The 20,236-nt window shown below is 36.1% G+C and overlaps 1 protein-coding gene across 33 annotated transcripts in view; it reads right to left on the bottom strand.

Moving 5' to 3' along the window:
• Window positions 1–20,236, bottom strand: part of EZH2 (enhancer of zeste 2 polycomb repressive complex 2 subunit) — a 51,365-nt gene that overhangs the window by 14,974 nt on the left and 16,155 nt on the right. For 9 of the 33 annotated variants that reach the window (XM_086845847.1, XM_086845895.1, XM_086845865.1 and 6 more), the window contains 7 exons: window positions 13,946–14,069; window positions 13,321–13,449; window positions 10,433–10,549; window positions 8,944–9,064; window positions 6,627–6,770; window positions 5,986–6,088; window positions 5,291–5,454 (listed from right to left, as the gene is read on the bottom strand). In XM_086845847.1, the coding sequence (XP_086701973.1) occupies window positions 5,291–5,454; window positions 5,986–6,088; window positions 6,627–6,770; window positions 8,944–9,064; window positions 10,433–10,549; window positions 13,321–13,449; window positions 13,946–14,062 (895 nt within the window). In that variant the 5' untranslated portion in view covers window positions 14,063–14,069. Of the gene's footprint in view, window positions 1–5,290; window positions 5,455–5,985; window positions 6,089–6,626; window positions 6,771–8,925; window positions 9,065–10,432; window positions 10,550–13,320; window positions 13,450–13,945; window positions 14,070–20,236 lie in introns of all 33 variants that reach the window. The other 24 variants (XM_086845892.1, XM_086845812.1, XM_086845908.1 and 21 more) reach the window with 6 other exon arrangements.

Genomic DNA, 20,236 nt, shown 5'->3' on the forward strand with positions numbered 1-20,236 from the left:
AAAACTCATACATTCATGCTCCCACATTTTATTAGGAGCTTTTTGAGATACTATCATTAGTTTTCTGCAATTGTCCTTTGAAAAACAACTCATCTGTGCTCAAGGAAAAGTTACGTTGTTTTTTATAGAGAGATAGATAGATATCAATAAATACTTTTTCCCTCTAAATGTGTTAACAGTGGCATACAGAACTGCAAGGAGCAAAAATAAAGAATGGACTGCAATTTAAAAAAGAAGAGACTGCTCAGTCTAGCTGTCTGTTTGCTAATGCTCCATGAAGATGCTTGACTTAAAATGTTCAATTTCCAAGCTATGCAGAGGCACTTATGCTGCAGTTTTATCACAGCTGCAGTTGGGCAACTGTAACTTACAGTGAAGGTTATAAAAATTCAGTGAATATAAAGTGCTAATATGTTCAAAATAAAGAAGAAATCCCTCCCCTCTTACCAATATTAATCTAAAAGGGCTGTTCCACACCAGCACCTCACACATCTCCTGCATAAGCCATTTCTTATTCATCTTATTTCCAGATCATGCTCGAGGCTTCTCTCTCCATGTCCACTATGCTTTAAAGACTCAACTTTTTACATGCAGTTCCTTCCCTGTTAAAACATGTGGGCAGAGCCCACGTCTTCCCAAACAAGGCTTTTAAAAGCAAATTTCATTTCAGTGGTCCGGTTTGCAGCATAGCTCTGCAAACACTTGATCTGGCACCAGTGGGAAGGGTGACCAGTTCCATCTTGGAACCATCGCTTCAAGTTTGCCTCCCATAAAGGAATGTGATTTGAAAAAAATCAAATAATAAATTCTATAATAGTGTGCCTGAATTAATGACAGCACCACATGGGAACCCCTCAGGAAAGCAATGTACTCTTCCAAGGCTTTCTCAAAACAGTATAAATAATACAAAAGTATCACTAAGGAAACATTACATCCCTTTCGCCAGACAAATATGTTACATTTTATAAATCTGGAAACACAAAAAAGCTTTAATTTGCGATATATGGGCATATAGATATGCAAAAATTATTTACAAGCAAGTATAGGAATTTAATTTATGTATATTGTTGCTGTAAGTGCTCTTTCTTCCCCCAGATTTCAGTTAAAAGCTCTCATTGCTATGCCACTTCTCGTTTCACATATGCTTCAAGTTTTCATATATTCTGTAGGTAAAATATGTTACACTTTGTTACAATAACAAAGAAACCATGCAATTTAATGCCAGGTTATTCCACCTTTTTCCATTGTTTAAGAAACAATGAGATGATGGGAGTCCTTTATCCAAAAGGTGGGGGGGGGTGGGAAAAAAACTCCCATGTTTTTCAACACTGCATCTTTACATTTGCACAGCATACCATTTTATTCAGGATTTTTTTCCACCAAACTGTTTTACTTTCTCTTCATACCATAAGGAAAATGATTTTTCAGCAATGCAAAAGAACAGTAAAACATTTGCAAACCATGATCTGTACCAGACTGCTGCAATGTACGAAAATTAAAGTTATTCCTTTTACATGTCACTTGCAGATGCAATCATTTTTCTCACAAATTCATTTCTGAAACGTCCTAAAATGAGTATTTTTTTGGAAAACTGTTTTCCTTTAGAAAATGAAGAAACACTTAACTTATAATAAATGAAACACTACATCCTTTGTTATTTTTAAACCCGTGAGACCTCAAAAATAGGTTTCATCTGATACGTAAAATTAGAATCATATCTTGCGTTCAACTATTTGTACCAACATGGTGCAGTAAAGACAACTACAGTCAAAATCTACCACCTCTATTGTGAGACATCTTTTGGCTTGTTATAAAAGACCCAGGACAAGAACAAAGCTATTTATATAGCTGTATTATGAATTTTTAAAATATCAGTAGTAATTAAAAAAAAAAAATAAAAAAATCACAGAAAGCTTTGTAGAATTTCCTCAGCACCTGGAGTCTGTATTTCTTTAATGATTTCCTTAAGAGAAATCATTCTAAAATGGCGTCACTGAACATGTTTTCTGTCTTAGAGATTTATTATCTGTCTCATCCCCAATGGGCTCAACTCTCATTTTCAATAATGTGAAAGTACACAGGCAACAGTTTAGCCTGAAATGTACATTTGCTTCACAGTCAAGCTATTTGGGAAATTCTCCCTACCTGATATTTTTCCTTCTTCTAAATTCTTTGTTAGTCCAGACATTTAGGCATAATTCCTTGCTGTCAGCAAATGAAGTCGGTACACAAGTTTTTTCAGTTATGTCATCACCTGCACATAAAGGGATTGCCAGGTCGTCAAGGGGACTTGACACGTTAAAAATCTAATGATAACTTTTCCTATATTTAAGTCAAATGTTCTAGAACAAAGATTGGAAACTCCACAAAATAAGGCTAATCTTAACAAAAATGGAATCTAACAGGGGGAATACAAGAAGCAAAACCAGGCCTAATAGAGTTCCTGCATTTTTTTAATTCTCTATGCTTTCTCGAGAGATTTACGCCTTTCAAAGTACAAATCTGATCACTGTAGCCCACCACATTACCAAAGTAATTCATCAAAAATGTCATCTGCAGAAGTCAGGACATCATCCCACAGCACTTGGAAAGTGCATGAAACAGACCATAGAGGAAACTGTAGAAATGTAATAAAAGTTAAATTGTTAAATTGTTGCAGAGACACTGAAGATTGCTACTGCAGCCTTCCAATAACCAAAGCAGTTTGGTTTTGGTTTTTTCTTTTTTTGATGAGTTACTTATTCCCAGCAATGAGCCTGGCAAATTTTGACCAACAGTCTTAAGATTTCACAGAAAACAAAGAGGCCAAACAACTGATTCTCTAGGTTTTTAACAAAAAAATTCTGTGTTCTAGACAGACACGCAGACAGACAGACAGACAGAAAATAATCCTCTTTCCTTGGTGTAACTACAGACAAAAGCAAAAGGAAGCAATGCATCCAAAGCAGCGAGCAGTCATCATTGCGGTGGAATTTGGGTATGTTTTCAGGGAATGGCAACTGAAGCATCAGTTTACTACATTCAGGGTCCAGTGTTGAGCCCACGCAGCAAATGTCAAGAGAACTCTTACATATCAAATACATTATTATCAGTGACAATGAATGTGCTGCACAGGCTGTCACTAAGAGCACTGTCATAACCGGTAATTTCACCCTCTGTCTGACACAAAGGTACATCTTGAATGCCTCCCCAGTGAGAGTGCGATGCATCCCTCTTCCTGTCATCACCCTAAAATCCTGAAAGGATGATTTAAAGTTTGGGCACTTCTGAGTATGAGGCACAGTTTAAATAAATCCTTGGACATACACCACTTTGGCAAGAACACCAACTTGTTTAAGCGACATATCAAAAATCACCAGCAACAAGAACTTGGGCAACCTTTTAGTATAAACACTTTGTCTTCCATCTCAAGATTATGAACCCAGAGAAAGAAGGCACAATGCTTTTGGCTGAAAGCATGCTGCTGTGAGAACTGAAGTCCTTCACGCTCAGGACAGTCTCACTGGCTGAACCTGGCACCCAAGAACATGACATAAACACCAAGACTGTGAACCCATTCTTTCATAGCACTTATATAAAAAAAAAAGTCTCTCAGAACTGGTGCCTCAAAACTGTGGTCTGGTAAAATAGCCACACCACAGATAGAATAGACTTCTATCAGTCTGCAAAAATGACCATGAACAGCAAATCTACATAGACTAATGAAATAGAGTAGTGAAATATATTATGTTTTAGAGGAGCCACCATCTCCACTGAAAAACTTCTAAAACTTTATAAAATCATGGAGAAAAATACCTAAAATCACTGCAGCAGAAATATCTTAAGTCTTCAGAGGTGCCACTAGAGTAAACCTGTTCTCATTATGTCCAGACAATGCTTTTTGTTGACTTAGGAATCAAAATTGGCACCCAATCTTTCTGCTAGACTACTGAGAGTGTCAAGAACTCCAAAAACCCCTGCCAGACAATTGGATTGCCAAGAATCAGTATACAGCTTCACTTCCCTGTCCTACAGTCTAGGACTGCACACAGCACTTCTGGAATGAGTGTCCAGGCAACCAAGACACCACAAGACCTACAGCTTTTACAGAACACACTGTGCTCAAGCTGGCTGGTCAATGCAGCAGCTTACTCCAGAAACTTACTGTTCTTTAATGTTACGCAGAAGTAGCAGCTTCCTTTTATTTTTTATTTTGTATTTTCTAGCAAGGCATGTCAAGAGAATATAAGGAGAAAGTGAAACTAACAGACCTTTCTCCAAAATGCTCAAGTACTAAAGGAACTAGGAACATGAAAAGCTTCCCCCTTCCCCATCATCTGAGAACAACTCCAATTCCTCCTCAAACTGAAAGGCAACCAAGGGATATGAAAAAGCAGCAGCACTGTGCAAAGCCTTCAGTGTGGAGTACAATTACAGGCAGGTTGCATGTGTGCTGGATGAGGAGCTGCTGACAAAGCACAAGGATTCCCAAATGAACATGCACGCGCACTCACAGTGGAACATGCAAATGAACAGCTAAGTCAAAAGCAAAAATTAATTTGATATAGAGGGCATCACAGGATACTGCTACAAGTTGAAACCACTTCATATTTGACTGTTAGTTTCCCCTTTACATTTAACTCACTGTCCAGAATAATTGTCTCAAGTAGCACTTCAGAATCTCTTCACACTTTGCAACTGAAAGCAAACATCACTGCTAAGCTCTTGTCAGCTTGTTGGCCCAAAACAATGGGGCAACATGAAAGTAGTTCAGAGAAAGGATATCACAGTTTCAAAAACTCAACTCTCTGAAACAATTCTTCAAATAACCAAGTACAACTAATGTGACTAGAAAATAACATGGCAGAATAAAAGAGAAAACTGTTCATGAGTGTTCATTCTCCCTATTGGAAAATGAAGCAAGTCTGATGAATAACCAGGATTTTTAATAGAAAAATGCATCCCATTCTTCATGCACAAACTGAGAAAGTGGAACACAGAAGCAACAGTAGAAAATAAAGTCGTTTTCCTGCAGACTTTATAAAAAGAGAAGTGATGTTACAGATTGGTCCAAGTCAGGAATTCTATGCAAAGTCCTAAATGCAAAAAGGATAACAAGCTAACACAGATGCATTTGTTTTTCTGAGGAATAATTTTCACTGCAACATATATGAGCTATTCTCAAACTTTAGAGACATTCCTGCTTTTTTCTTCTCTTTCCTTCCTTCTGCATTGGCTCTTATGGTACTTTTAACCTCCTGACTTACAAAAAGAAGTAAGATATATACAAGCACACTTTAATTGTACTTACGATGTAAGAAGCAATCGTATTTAAAACAGCGTCTACAGAACAGTGTGTGAAAAGAGTGCAGGCTTTGCTCCCTCTGAACAGATTTAGCATTTGGTCCATCTATGTTCGGTGTGCACTCAGGAGGAAGAGCTCCAGGAAGCTGCTGCTCAGTCAGTTCTTTGTATCTTTAAAAGAAAAGAAGTTATTTATTAAGTATATTTTTTTTATAAAAGTGGTTTTTATTCCAGTACCACTCTGCACTTTCAATGACAACTTAAAAAAACCCCTATGAAATATGTGCCAGCTAAAAAAGGCCAATCTGTTACTACATGACAACTTATTAATACCATACTCATTAATTCAAACTGACTAGGAAATAATGCATTTGTTTTCAAGACCATCATCACCTCATACATAGTATCATTAACTCCAAAAAGGAGGTAAGGGGTTTTTTTAGCAGCAGCTTTTATTTTACCATCTCAAAAAAACCCCAGATTATTAGAGACATACAAGTACCCACTTATCAATAGTTTAAAAAAGAAGGAAAGAGCCAAATCCCTTTCAGTGTCACTTCCAGAAGTTACACAAATGCCACAGAACTAGCTGCAAGGGGAACCATTCCTAATCAACAAATATTTAATTAAGGATTTATTTCATAGTGGAATCTTTGTTACATAATGCAACACAGCAATATACCCTAAGAAGTACGTTCTTACTTCTCTTTCAATTCTTCTGCTGTACCCTTGTCTGGAAACATTGAGGAAATGGCTTCAAATATCTTATCAGAAGGAAATCTCCGAGGTGGGTGGGTTTCTTTCTCTGTCAAGGAAGCAAAAAATTTGGAAAACAAAAAAAATATATTACTGCTCCTTTGCGACCTCAAGGTGTTCAGAGAAAGGGGGAGTTTGCCAAAATTCTAATGTAAAAAAGGTTTTTATTTCTAAATCGCTTACAATTTTAACTGTGTTAACTGAACTTTCTTGATGAGAAAAATCTACTAGTAAAATAGAGAGAAACCATTATTTCACCAGCAGATGGAGATGGAAATTCAGAATTCTTCCTGCTTTAGAATAATGATACATCATTATCTGAGGAGTCCCAAAGCATTTATTAGATTGATACCTGACTGATTTTTGGTGCATTTGACTGCCTCAGTATGCCAGTGAACAAAAATTGGAAAAGTGCCTTTCATGGTGTTCTCAATACAAATCTTGAGCTAAATGATGAAGGAAATTATGAAAATTATGCTACTTTAGACCTGGAAACTATCACATAGGAAGATGGGTTAGAACAAATTTAGTGAGTGCTTAAACAAAATGGTTTGGGTTTAATTTTTAAGGTCTGCAGATAGACATACCCATTCTGTTACCTTCCCGATCTTTTTGCTTGTCATCTCTTTCATCAGGATTGTCATCTCCATCATCATCATCTTCATCATCACTATATTGACCAAGGGCATTGACCAACTCAACAAATATTTCATCATTGATAAATCCACATTCTGAAATCCAGCAAAATTTGGAGTGAACAAAAAAAGCACAAGGTGTATATGAAGTATTTTTAATCCTTCCTACACTTAAATTAAATTAGTGCAAATGCTGTCATTTATAAAAAGCAATTTTGTAGTTTTCCCCTCTTAAATTGCAATGTATGAATCAACACAAGTCAAAAATGCTCATTTTTCATTTCTTAGACTGACAACTGGGAAGACTAAAAATTCCAGCAATTTTTTTCCAACTCCCTGTGCTACATATGTATATAAATCTCTCTTCCTTGTAAGATAAAAAATACTACCAACTACATTATTTAAGAGATTTTATGCCAGAATCCCAGTTCCAACATGGTTGGGAGTCTGAAGCCAGTCTGGAAATGCATGCTAACAGTCTATAAACTAATCGTTAGGCAGTGAAGGAATCTCCAGAGAAATTTCTGTTTGGTAGTTCATTAGCATCTACTTCCCACAATAGATCCCACTGGCTGGGTGATAAAAAAAGGATACAGTCATATACAAAAAATTCAGGAGAAAACTGAAAGATACAATGCTGCATATATCTATTTATTAGATTATATTCTGCTGTGACATTCAGATGACAGAACAGATTAAACAATAAGGCATTTCTGCTCAAAGGAAAAAAATCATAGTTAGTGCTGACAGAGACTATTTTCAAAAAAACCAAAATAAACATGAACTGTGTGAGAAGTGTAGTGCTTATTACCATCCCTTTGAACCTGGACTGGGTTTGGATGTCAAAATAACTTGACAGAAAATAATAGTTTTATTACTCTGTAGACAATGGAAATACCACTTGGATGTTTTAAACTGACTCTTAATATATTCACACAGGTTAGTACAAATTGTCTCCCAAAAGTGCAATTACAGAGCTAGTTTAGAATTCTGACTCTTACATGGGAATGCCTTTGGATTACAGATTCCCACAGTATTTACATTTAATTACAGTCACACAACACCAGTTATTGGGAGACTAGAAAAAGTCTTTCTACTTCTAATATGTTTTATATATTATGGAGAATCCATAGTAATAGTAATTGTCATCATAAACTTGCACCTCAAGGTGCTCAAAGAGGATTAATTTTAAATCTAAACTCGTTTAATAATAAATTAAATCAACAATAGAAGACATTTAGTAGCAATGTCATCATTTTGACATAACCAGTTTTCTGACAGAGAAATCAGAAATCAGTAAATGTGTAAAAATATTCAAAGGCCAAAGCCCAAGAAACATTCCATGTTTCTTATGAAATACACAGGCACCACCTATAATGAGGACATTAACAAGTCTAGTGTATGGCTGAGTAGCATTTATTATTGAATCACAGACTTAAACTTCATGAATGGTACATGAACTCAAAAAATTTGGTTCTCTTTCTAAGACACTTCAGCATTAACAGGAATATGATTAATTTTAAGAAGCTATTCTCTGAGTGAAGGGGTGGAGTGTGGGGGTAATATTTCTGTGAAGGAAAGAGAAACCTCTACAACTGAGGGTTGTATAAGCCAGTTCTGAGGGAGCACAGAGCAAGTCATAGGTCACCACTTCACTGAGACTTTAGCAAAGTGAGAGACAGATTACACTGCAGGTAGTCCAGCTCCCACACAGGAGAACAGGTAAACTACATCTCAGAATAAATATATATAATACTTCTGTACTAACAGAAGGATACAACTTCTCTCTATAAGCTGACTTGCAGAGAGGAGGTTTTTAAATGGCTAGCAAGCTCCTAAAAGAAAGGAAGGGGAAAAAAAACCCCACAAACCTACAAGAGCTTATTCTGTTGAATCACATGTGCAAATGTTATTATTAGCAGAGTTCTGCATAATCCTCCTGCCATTTTCAGCTAGGCAAGACATATACACACATTACAATATATTCCAAAGCTCTGAGTACAAAACTGAATACCAAGAATCACTGTATGGTATAATAAAAAAAGTTAATGTGCTTAATTTCTCCACACTACTGTTTAAAACTTTGCAACCTAATGAAAATGCAGAACAATACATTTAAATAAGGAATCCTCACTGTATCCTTAAGAATACAGTGTTTACACACTGTAGAGATAACTACTGTAACAATCACACATCAGGCCTTAAGCAACACTACAACAATAATTTATATAGGAAGAAATGATTAGTATACCTGAGTGTTTGGGCTCACCTCTGTCTCCATGCACTTTCCCATCATAGTTCTTGATCAGTTCTTCAATAAAGGTACCATCCTGGTCAAGCACTTCATCTCCCATATAAGGAATGTTATGTAAAACAGTTTCATCCTCTACCTAGGAACAAAAGTGATAATCAAACAATTTTAAATTGTGTTGTCAAGCAACCATTTCTGCACTGCTTTTCACTATCTACAGGAGTCTGCCTATAACAGTAAATTAACTAGTAAATAAACTAACTTAAATTCACTGCTTTAGAACATTTACCATTAACTAGAAAACAAAAACAAAACCCTCAATGATTTTCAACAATTTTTTGCATTCCTGGTGGCTGGCTCAAAGTACTAACAGTAGCTCCTAATCTTAAGGTTAGCAAAGCATTTCCACTAAGTTTCTAATATGGAAACTCATTACGTTACCTGGCTTTGGGAAGCTTGCTTTTGGTAAATTCATTTATCCCCTCCTTGGTTCTCTCTTACAGTGATGTAGGAAACCACCATGAGAACCATACTTTCATTGTTTGTCCAGAGATAAGAAAATATGCTACCAAAAGACTCTAAATTAAAGTTGTCTAAAGAGAAAACAGAGAAATATGCCTAACAATTTACTCTCAGCTCCACTGCCCCTTTTTTTGACTGCATCTATACTCCTGTGTTTTATCAAAAGAATTTATGAACCTTGATACACAGCTGCATCTTCCAATACTACAGAAGAAATCTCTATTGTTAAGAAAATAAACTTTCCCACTGATTATGATTCTGTAGCAATCCAAAATATCCAGACACTCTTGAATTAAAAGCAAGGAGAAAAACATGTGGAAATACTCTGTATGTATACTGATAAAAAATGGTTGTTTAAACCACTTCATAATAATTATTATCAAAATAACTACTCAGCAAAGGTGGTCATACACAAAAAGATGTGACAGACATTTGCAATAAGCTAAGCTTTGAAAAAGTCAAATACCTATATCAGAAATCTAATGTTATGGCTTCTGCACACAGTGAGGTTAATCTGAAAAAAAAGGTTATACTCAGATATGAGAATGACCATTATGGGGATACTATTTCAGGATTTAGTTCCCTTTATTCCACAAGAATTACTATTCTGTTACAGATATGTTGGTTAATTGCCTCACATTAAAGCAGTCATATCCCAGAAAACATTTCTCACTACACTAATTAGATACTTTCAAATAAAACTACATTTGCTAACGACCACAAAAGACAATAGGTTACCTGAATTAAATAAACTTTACAGCAAGATTTTGGAGATACTTAAATACACAGAGGACGGAGATTCAGTTTGCAAAGTTACCTTTTTATTTATTTTATTTTGAGGGAGCTTATTTTTGATTATTACTGCCCTATTACCAATACCTAAAGTAGGGAGGGTAACTGGCAATAGATTTTGTAGGCATACTTCTCAAATTAACACTTCTCTTTTCTCCATACCTTTCCCCTCCCTGCACTTGTTTAATCTTACCATAAAATTCTGTTGAAGGGGAGACCAAGAATACATTATAGGCACAGAAGCAACAGCATTGAGAGTCTTCAGTGGGATGACTTGTTTTGGAAAATCAATGTCACTGGTAACAGAGCACTGAAATAAGAAGTTGAAGTTACACTTACATAGCAACATCAGGAAAAACCAAACAAAAATAAATCACAGAACACTCTACAATGTACAAAATTCAAAGTTTCTCAAAATTAGCCATATCAACCTTTGAAAAATGCATCAGTTTTTTTAGGCATAATAGCAAAAATAGTTTCAGCAAGAAAAAAGGACCTTTAGAATTATTTTTATGTCATTACCTCTGCTAATAGATCATGATGAGGTTTTTCCACTTAATAATAAGTGTCTGAGCTAGTATTTTACTCAGACTGTTAAACCTAGAATACAAATTAGGTTTAGTATCTCAAAACAGATTTGGTACCTGTTGCTGCTGCTACACTGATGTTAGTGTATTTACTCAGACCATCTGAGAGGCAAGTGAATTCCCCTAGCTTCAGATCAATACACTGCAGAAATCATGTATTATTTATGTTATAAAAATACATAAAATTTTACTTTCATGCCAGCAAGACACCTTATATAAATAAAAACTCCATATGGCTTTTTAATTCCTGCCTTGTTACCGAATCATTGTCTGTTTATCCTATCCTCAAGCCTTTTATTACGTTCACTGCTTGCAAAGGGAAAAATGAAAGTTAACTCTTATGTAACTCTGGATACATCAATGAATTTTTCAGCTACAGGACTTCCATTTTGGATATTCAGAGATTTATGTAGCCTCCAAAGGATAAACAATCCATAGAAATACAGACAACAATTAGGTTATTCTCACATCTAATAATCAACAGCTAACAAACACAGATCAACTTTTCTCAAATACTTGGACTGTAGTATGGAGAACTCTGAGAAAAAAGTTACAAGCTAAAGCAGACAGGAACATACAAAGTTAGGGGAAGTATAACAGAGAAGATTTGGAGGTAGGTAAAACAAAGTTTAGAACAGCTGTCATAGCTACCTGAAAGGAAAAAAGGAAGTGGAGACAAAAGATCTTTCTCCTTTCCAGAAGGGAAAGATGAACAGAGCTTCACATTTCTAAAGAAATACACAAAGTAATGTAACAAACAATATACAGAGACAGTACCCCGGCAGAATGACACAAGCCAGATTTCTTTTCTTTTTAATCTGCAGCAAATTGAATTAGATTTCTGCTGTGTATATTAATATTCTAGACACCATCCTATGGTACCACTTCACTCCCATTTCAGGTTAATGTTTAATTTTCTAGCTAGCAGCCACCTAGCATATTTTTCATGTATTTTTAAAGCAAAATACAAAAGTAAAAGAATCAATTACTTTTATCTTTGGAGCTAGAAGTCTTGGGCTGACAAATGGGTAAGTCAAAGCGACTCAGTGTTTGGTACTAAGCCTCAGTTATGCTGCTCTGTTGTTCTGATATGGAACTCAGGTTAATGTCTGGTAGGCCTACACTGAGCATCTTATGGTCTCCACTTGACGCTGTCACCAGCAATGCCCTGCACTCTTCATCAAACACAGGAAGGCTCTCACACAACCCTTCTATTTCTAGCCAGTGTCTTATGCAACTCTGAAAAAATTCAGCATATTGAGAAAAGAAGATTTTAAAGTAATCTTTTTAAGTCCCCGCCATTTTTTCATCTCGCTTCTCTCACTATAAATTATAGAAACCTTAAATCAAACATTAGAGTTCTCATTCATGAGACAGAGACTGTACTGAATGTAGTAATTAGTGTGCTCCACCAATACAGGCAAGAAATTAACATAAAGAATAGTGAACACCACACTTGAAAGAGAAGAAAAAAGAAAGAGGAACAATCTTCTACTAACAAAAAAAATGTGAAAATTGGATGTGTACCTGTGTTAATTATTATCAGTTCTGAGCCCACACAATAGCTATAGAGCTGTACATGAGTAATTGCATATTCAAGAATATTTAAAAGAGAGCACCCAAAGGTCCTCACCTCCTTGCATTTGAACATGCATGCACACAAATGCACCTCTGTGACACACTCCCACTCCCCAGTTCTCCACTAAAATTTTAGGAAAAGAAACTCTGCAAATTTCTTTGCAGATAAAGTAATTTGGTTTGCTTTTTTTAACCTATTCATGGTAAATTCTTTTTATTCTCACCCTACTGAAAATGGTTCATGTTTCAAATTATTACAGATAAAACATCTTCAAACTTGTTAAACATGAAGAAATGCTTAAAGAGCAACTTCAATGATGAATACAGAAAGCTGGAATAGGCTTAAATCACTGTTGAAGCTGCCATGACACAGGACACAATCCTGAGTAACATGCTCTAGGACGACCCTGCTTGAGCAGGAAAACTGCACTAGATGACATCCAGTCGTCCCTTCCACCCCTCCCAATTCTGTGGAAACCAGTTCAGGTGCCCAAATTATGCCACAACTATGGAAGTGTTTTTCAAAATTTAGCATCCAGTCTGCTTGTGCAACACAAAGATTTATAAATCTAACTCCAACAGAAGCAAGAGTACCATGTAGACAGTACCATGGAGACAGAACAGTTTGATTAAAGGATGCTGAGGTATGATCCAATCATTATCAGAAATTAAGAAGTTTCACTTTTGTGTGTCATTCAAAGCCAGCTAGCCTGTTACATATTCATTACTTTGCAGAAGTCATATGAACAAAGTACACAAAAAATGAATTTTTAAGACTCTTATACAAAACACATTGAGCTGCCAAGTCATATCATGCTGAAAAAAAGAATATAAAGAACAGCCAACTTTCCAGTAATAAAACAAAAACGTGCTAACAACCTTGTAAGTGGAATTACCACAACACATGTTAACCAACCTCCCTGGTCCCGCGCAATGAGCTCACAGAAGTCATGATGTGAACAGGCTGTATCCTACGTTGTTTCCATTCTTGATTTAAGATTTCAGTTCTTTCCAGTATCTTCTGACGATTAGAATTAAACATACTCTAAAAATTAAACACAACATTGTAAATAAATTAAAGACTAAATTCATCTGTTAGCATCTTAAGGCATTCTAACATTTAACCAGACATGTTATAACAAAAAAAAACCACCAAACAAAAAACATACAAATTTAGCTTAAACATCAGTGAGGTTCAGTATAGTTCATTATCCCTTTCTTTAATTCATACCATGTTCTCTCATTTAGAGAGTCACACATTTAGCACAGAAACAAATTCTGAATGAAATTTGGAAGAATATGCAGCTAAAATTACCATATTAGGTCTCCACAACCTCTTCTGATACTTAACATTCTCAACCCAATCACATATAAATGTATCATACCTGTTTATAAGACCATAGAGTTAAAACAAGTTCTCATGAGGTTGACAAAGTATTCAAAGAAATTGCTACAGCAAGTGTTAACTGTAAGACACATACTTCAGAAAATAATCAATACTTGTAAAATTTTATAAGCAATAGAACTAAAAGATTAAGTACCTTTACTTCATCAGCACGTCGGAACCTCTTGAGCTGCCTCAGTCTCATATATTCTGATTTTACACGTTTTCGCCAACAAATTGGTCCCTTCTCAGATTTTTTTCCGGTTTGACCCATGATTATCCTACAAGAGACAATGTCAAGTTTGTATTACCAAATCTGACACCACTGCTTACAGAAGTTAGATAGGAAAATAACATTCCTTTAATATCTTTTATATTTAATTCCTTTAATTCTTTTCAATCATACATTTGCAATAGCATACCAATTCAACAGAAAAAAAGAGGAAAGCACATTTAAGTAATAGGCACAAGAAAATAGTAATTTTAAATGCAAATCAGTGGACCCTTCACATTTGCACTTCTAATGCCTCTATTAAGAAAGTTACCAGATGGATTTAAATGGGTGAAGAGGAACAAATCAAGATTCCCACTACAAAGATACACATTGGAATCCTTTCAAGTAGCCTTGTAAATTAACTTCTGAAGAACTATGTTCACTTTCCCTCTTTGCAGGAAGGGTCCTCTTCACTAAGACACTAATTCCTACAACATGCTTCTGGAGTTGATCTCAAGCAGAAGGAGGTACCCCAAGGAGTATTCAGTCTTCCCACCCAGCCACTCAAGCATGAAAAAATTGTAGAAATTCAGACGATGAGTTTTGCAACAGCCAGAATAAGAGATTGTGCTCTTTTCTCAAGTTTTCTACAAGACCACAAACTGCCCACTGATTCCACTTTACTGATCATCCTCCTAGTGCCAAGTGGTTCATTTTCACGTTACAGGACTGTTGGAAATGAAGTTGTATTTTTATGTTATAATCCAAATGCCTTGCTAGAATATGCCAATCTGCTCCGTATTTTTCAAAATCAAGGACCGTATGCTACAGCTATGCTGGCAATGACTATTTTGACAGCATCCTGAAACTAAACCACTACATCAAAGACTGGCTTCTTCTCAAGAGCTGCATTGTAAAACCTACAATATTTCACTGAACAGCTCAAAATATCATTCACATGGACTGAAAGGCTGAAACATCCATTAGCCCAGGGTTAATACATTCTCAAACAAGCATAATCAGTTTGAGCAGAAATAATTCCAGCCCTTCTAGTCATCAAGGCAGGTCAACATGACTAGAGGTGTCATCTTTGGGCTTGAATCCAATGCCCACTGCTACCTTCACTGCCCCACACTACAGCTCCTCTAACAGTCATAAGTACAGCTTTATCCCAGTTACTGGAAGCTTACTGCTCTACTTTCAGCAATTCTGTAGAGGTCAGATTTGAGTTCTATCAGACTTTATGATGATGATGAGAGGGAGAAATCGATACAGAACCTGTTTATTCTCAAGACTATGCATTAATTTACAGTGAACAAAAAGGCAGTAAGTCTATAAAAGCCTGAACCCATTTTCATTCAAGACTTAATAAGATTTAAGAATATGCAAGAAAAAATGTTGGTGTTTTAGATTTAGGATGAAAAAAATAATCTACAAACAAATAGCAGAATTACCAACTCAAATCATGGGAAATATCCTCTGAGGAAAAAAGACAGAGGGTACAAATAACTACATAATGCACCTGACTAGACAGAGGGTAAGGACAGAGAATTCACCATGGGGAGAGAAATCTAGAACAAAGCATCAAACCCAGTTACCCTGCTTCCACACAAGACAGCAAGTAAAATCCACCTGTATCTCATTCACCACAACCCTAGTGATTACAAAAGATAAAAAATAAAATTATACTTAAAAAAATTATCCTGGACCATTCATGTTAGAACACATCAGTGTCATTAACAAGACTTGCCATTGTCTAACAAGACAATCAGTGATTCAAAGTGCACTATGATATTGATTAAAGAGCAGCATAAAAGCATTATGAAGTACAGAAAATACACTGTATCATATGCTAAACTAAGCAAAGTAACAATATTGAAAAACAACCCCTTAACTGGAAATAAATTAGACATAGAATAAGTACCATTAAATAACAGACAATCTCAATTTTTAAGCAGTATAGAACATCAAAATTGCTTCAGTTATGATTCAGCCAAAAGACCCAGGAAAAGCATCAATGAACTCCAAAGATAAATGAAAGCTCAGCTGACAATACTGGAGTGACATAGCCCATAAAACTGAAACACAAATTACATTTACTTACTCTAATACTGCCCCAACCACAGCCCTTCTTATTCTAGTTTCCTGGATAATAACAAATGACTCTGGCTTATAAAAAGCTTTCTTAACTAAAATTAAATTGCCAGATAAGCCCTGCTCATCAGAAGCAGATCTATACAGAAATCACATACAATTGAATTAAAAACAATGACAGACAAACTCAACAGAATTTTCATCTTTCTTTCATACAACTTAAGTATAGCCCCAAGAATACCCCACAAAAGGATTTAAGACATGAGAGAAATATATCCCCATTAAAAAAAATAGGCAACAAAATCCAGTCCACTCAATTTTACAGTAATAAACATTACTGTTACCTGTTGTATAAAAATGGTAACAAAATAATACTCCATGAGAAGAGTAGTACTTCCTTTTAAAACAGCATCACTTACAGTCGGGTTATTCATCTGAAAACAAACATGACTTACAAGAACACTCTCTTCTTGCACTAGTTTCAAGTTGCTATCTGGGGTGCAGCACAGACAACTTAATGGCCAAGGCACCAAATAACATAATAGAAAATGAAAAAAAAACCACACTGTTGCTTATGTCAAGTTACAGCAAGAGAAAGTTGTCCTACATAAAGCCGTAATGTTAATGTGCAACAGTCGGTGGGATATACAAACAGATAAAGTCCAATATGTATAAACAAATTAGAAACTACATCTTAAATAGCAAATCCATATTAAGAAAAAAATCACTTAGTGGAAAGGAACCATATGCACCAAGTATACAAAAATTATATCTAAGAAAAAAGAAGTGTCCTGGATGCATGTTAGTAAAAAATTTTCAGAGATTGTCAAAATTAATATATTACTGGTCTCTGAGCAGCAGAGCCAAGTGAACTGTGTTTATATGTTTTTGGGCAGTCTAATGCAACTCAAGTAGAATTACTGTGTTGCTAACATATGTACAGTGGTAGGAGACAATTGGTTTTATGTCCCAAACCTCAGAAGAAAGTACAGAATAAAAATTAACCACGGAGGGGGGCAGGGCAGGAAAAGCATATTCAGAGAGCTAATTTTCATACTGCAATTGATCTATCATCTTCACATTAGGACTACAGACAAATGCCACTGATGATTTCTCATGTCAGTTTAAAGGTTGTCCCGAAAACTTTAAATATAAGAAGCTAGACCTGAGAAACTGGGATTAGAAGTTCCACAGGCAAGGACAGCCAGTCCTTTTTTGTGGAGCAAAAAAACAACTATGAAAGTAGGGTGCTTTACACTGCTTCTCACCCATGAAAGCAAAAATAATTTAGAGAATTAAAAGACTTCAGGAAAGCATCAACATAATCTCTGGGACAAGTTCAGAGTTGTAGATGCTGTCTCAAGCCTTCTAGCGGTCCACTTGCCTACCACCTATGTGTAATACAAACCTCTCCCAAATCACTTTCTTGTGCACGTCAACAGTAGAATTGGTCAAAGTGCTCTGAACTGTAACAAACTACACAGTCCCCACTTTGGTAGATAGGACAAAAAAACCTGCACATTTCCTTTAAACTACATTGTTTGGGAGTCACAGCTAGGACTGCAGAACACAGAAGCTAGTGAATGTTAAGATAAATTTGTCAGAACTAGTCAACTTTGCATATAAAATTTCAGAATATTCCCTACAGCAGCTGAAGTGGCACAAACTAAATCCCATCCGTCTGAGAATAGCTAAGCCTGTCTTAAGACAGCACAGTTTGAAACAGTTTCCATTTAAAAAATAAAACATGATACTGATTGTCTTAGCGCAATGGTCCGATTCTGAGAGCCCCTAGGCCTTGTCCCTCTTCTCTGTCCTCATTTCCCCTTCTCAATCCCACCAGTTGTTTGTATTGTTTTAAAATCTTATTGTTCCCCATTTTTAAAATCCTTTTGATAAAAATGATCCAGAGAAACCATGTAACAGCCAAAGAGCCAAGTCCTGAGAAGTTCTATCCAAGCAAAAAGAAAAACTATGTAACAGCCAACTCAGCTATTTACAGGCAGAGTACTGCCTCTCCAGAAGAGATACAAAGAAAACAAGCATAACTAGAGAAAGCTCTTCTCCCAAAGTGCACTATGACTTCCAGGCAAAACCTCAGCTAAGCTGGATAGATCTCACCCGGCATCACAGCAAGGAGGGAAACCTTGCCATAACTCCAGCAGACTGTCCCATTTCACACTGGACAATCACCCCAAGGCCATGACAAAAAAGGAGATACTTATACTAATGAGGGGACCAATGTTATTCCAGACCCTCACCAAGTACAAAACAAATAACAAAACTAACCCCTCTTAAGGAGAACAATAAGGGGTTATTAAGAATGAGACATACTAAAGCCACCTAAACACCAGTTTAAAAGAAAAAACCTACAAGAAAATAGAAACGAAGACATAGCTGATCTTTTCAGTTTCTACTCATACTTGCATAGCTGGAAATGAAAAACAAAAAATGGCTGTGTCCTAAAGCATATATATGTTGTTTTTAAAGAAATCCTGCTGAGCATTTCATAATTCTGTACAAGACTTACATCTTTACACCAAGTTTTTAAGAAAATTCATGCCTATAAGCTTAAATCAGGTAACCTTTACTTTCAGCAGACAAATTGTGAACAATACATCTAGGATTCATAATGAGACAAAAGTGTAGAACAATTTCTGTTCAAATTGCTCGTGTTTTGCCTACAGAACATAGAAATAGCCTTATTTAAACACAATGTCCTATTTTTCTTTGAGCATTTTGGCAATATCCATCAGTGACAGACAAGCACACAGATAATTCTCTAAATTAGGCAGCCTATTCAAACAGTCATACGGCTGTCAAAAACTATATTTAGGCTCCTCTGGCTACCGTGCCAAATTTCAGGGAAAAAGATAAATTAATGAAAATTTTCAACTGAGAAGCATGGGGGAATAAATGAAGGGGTCTGCCCTTTTAAAGGAACACTATTAGTTTGTAATTGTGCTTAATATTAAAGAGTATATTAAACTGTAGAAATATTACATTATCTTCCCACTACTCAGGATTCCTATTTGGAGATATTTATGAATGAAAACATATTTTGTACAGTATATTATAATTTACAGGCTCCTTTTTTTGTGAATTAATCTACACTCATAAGGTTATTCACATACTTTAAATATATGCTAATATAATACAGCACTTCAGAGCACTCTTAACCAGCAGTTTCAGTGCAGGGGGTGGGGGGATAGTGAGGTTGGAGGAAAATATAAAACCCAGTAGAGAAACTGCATTTGTAATCTGATGCAAATAGAATAATGAAATAAGTAATCATGGGGTTTTTCGATGCCTAGAGTAGTGGGAGAGTAATGAAGGTACAAAATAATTCAAATGGGGCATGGGCAGGCAGGGGAAAAGTACTGCTTCTACCTCCCACAAAGCCAGATGCTTTCACACGTGCTTCTCAGAAGCTGGAGACCCAAAGGAATTATTTAACTGCAGGACCCTGCTCAATGGATGATACCACAGTGCTGCTTAACCCCCTTCCAGCTCACCTTCAGCATGCCCACAGCCCTGTCTACAGTGACCTACTGCCACTGACTGGAAAGCTCAAAGCCTGCACCAGTGCTGGCTTCAGGAGCTGTCATTTTAAATACTATACCCTTTATTACTATACCTAATATAGAGTCAATTCTACATGGTGAAGGTACTCACCAAAGTAACTTCCTCAGCAGCAATGGCACTTTACCATTATCCCACCCTTCTCAACTCTTTATTTTTACCCCATACAGCACATCTACTAGATTCAACTGACCAATGGTAAATAAAAACTCATGACTGCAACTGCTTTTGGAAACACAGACAAACTTGAAAAATCCCACCCACAGCTGTGGTGTCCTCTGCACAACTATAAAGCAGGAAGAATTTTATAGAAAATCAGGCCAACACTACAGAAAAACTAGTGCAGGCAGTGAAACCACAAACGGGCACTGGTTTCGTACATCAGTTTGCTCTGGGGTGGCAGGCATGCTCTTCAGCTGTAAGCTGTTATCAGATCCAGACAGCATACATTTCAACCTGAGCTTATGCAATCTTACTAATGGACAAATTATTATATAATAAACCCTACCTGAAGTCAACACAGAACTCCTTCAAGTATCTACAAAACTTAAAGGGAAA

Source organism: Cyanistes caeruleus, chromosome 1 (assembly GCF_971803275.1).
Source record: "Cyanistes caeruleus chromosome 1, bCyaCae1.hap1.1, whole genome shotgun sequence".
NCBI classification, from domain to species: domain Eukaryota; kingdom Metazoa; phylum Chordata; class Aves; order Passeriformes; family Paridae; genus Cyanistes; species Cyanistes caeruleus.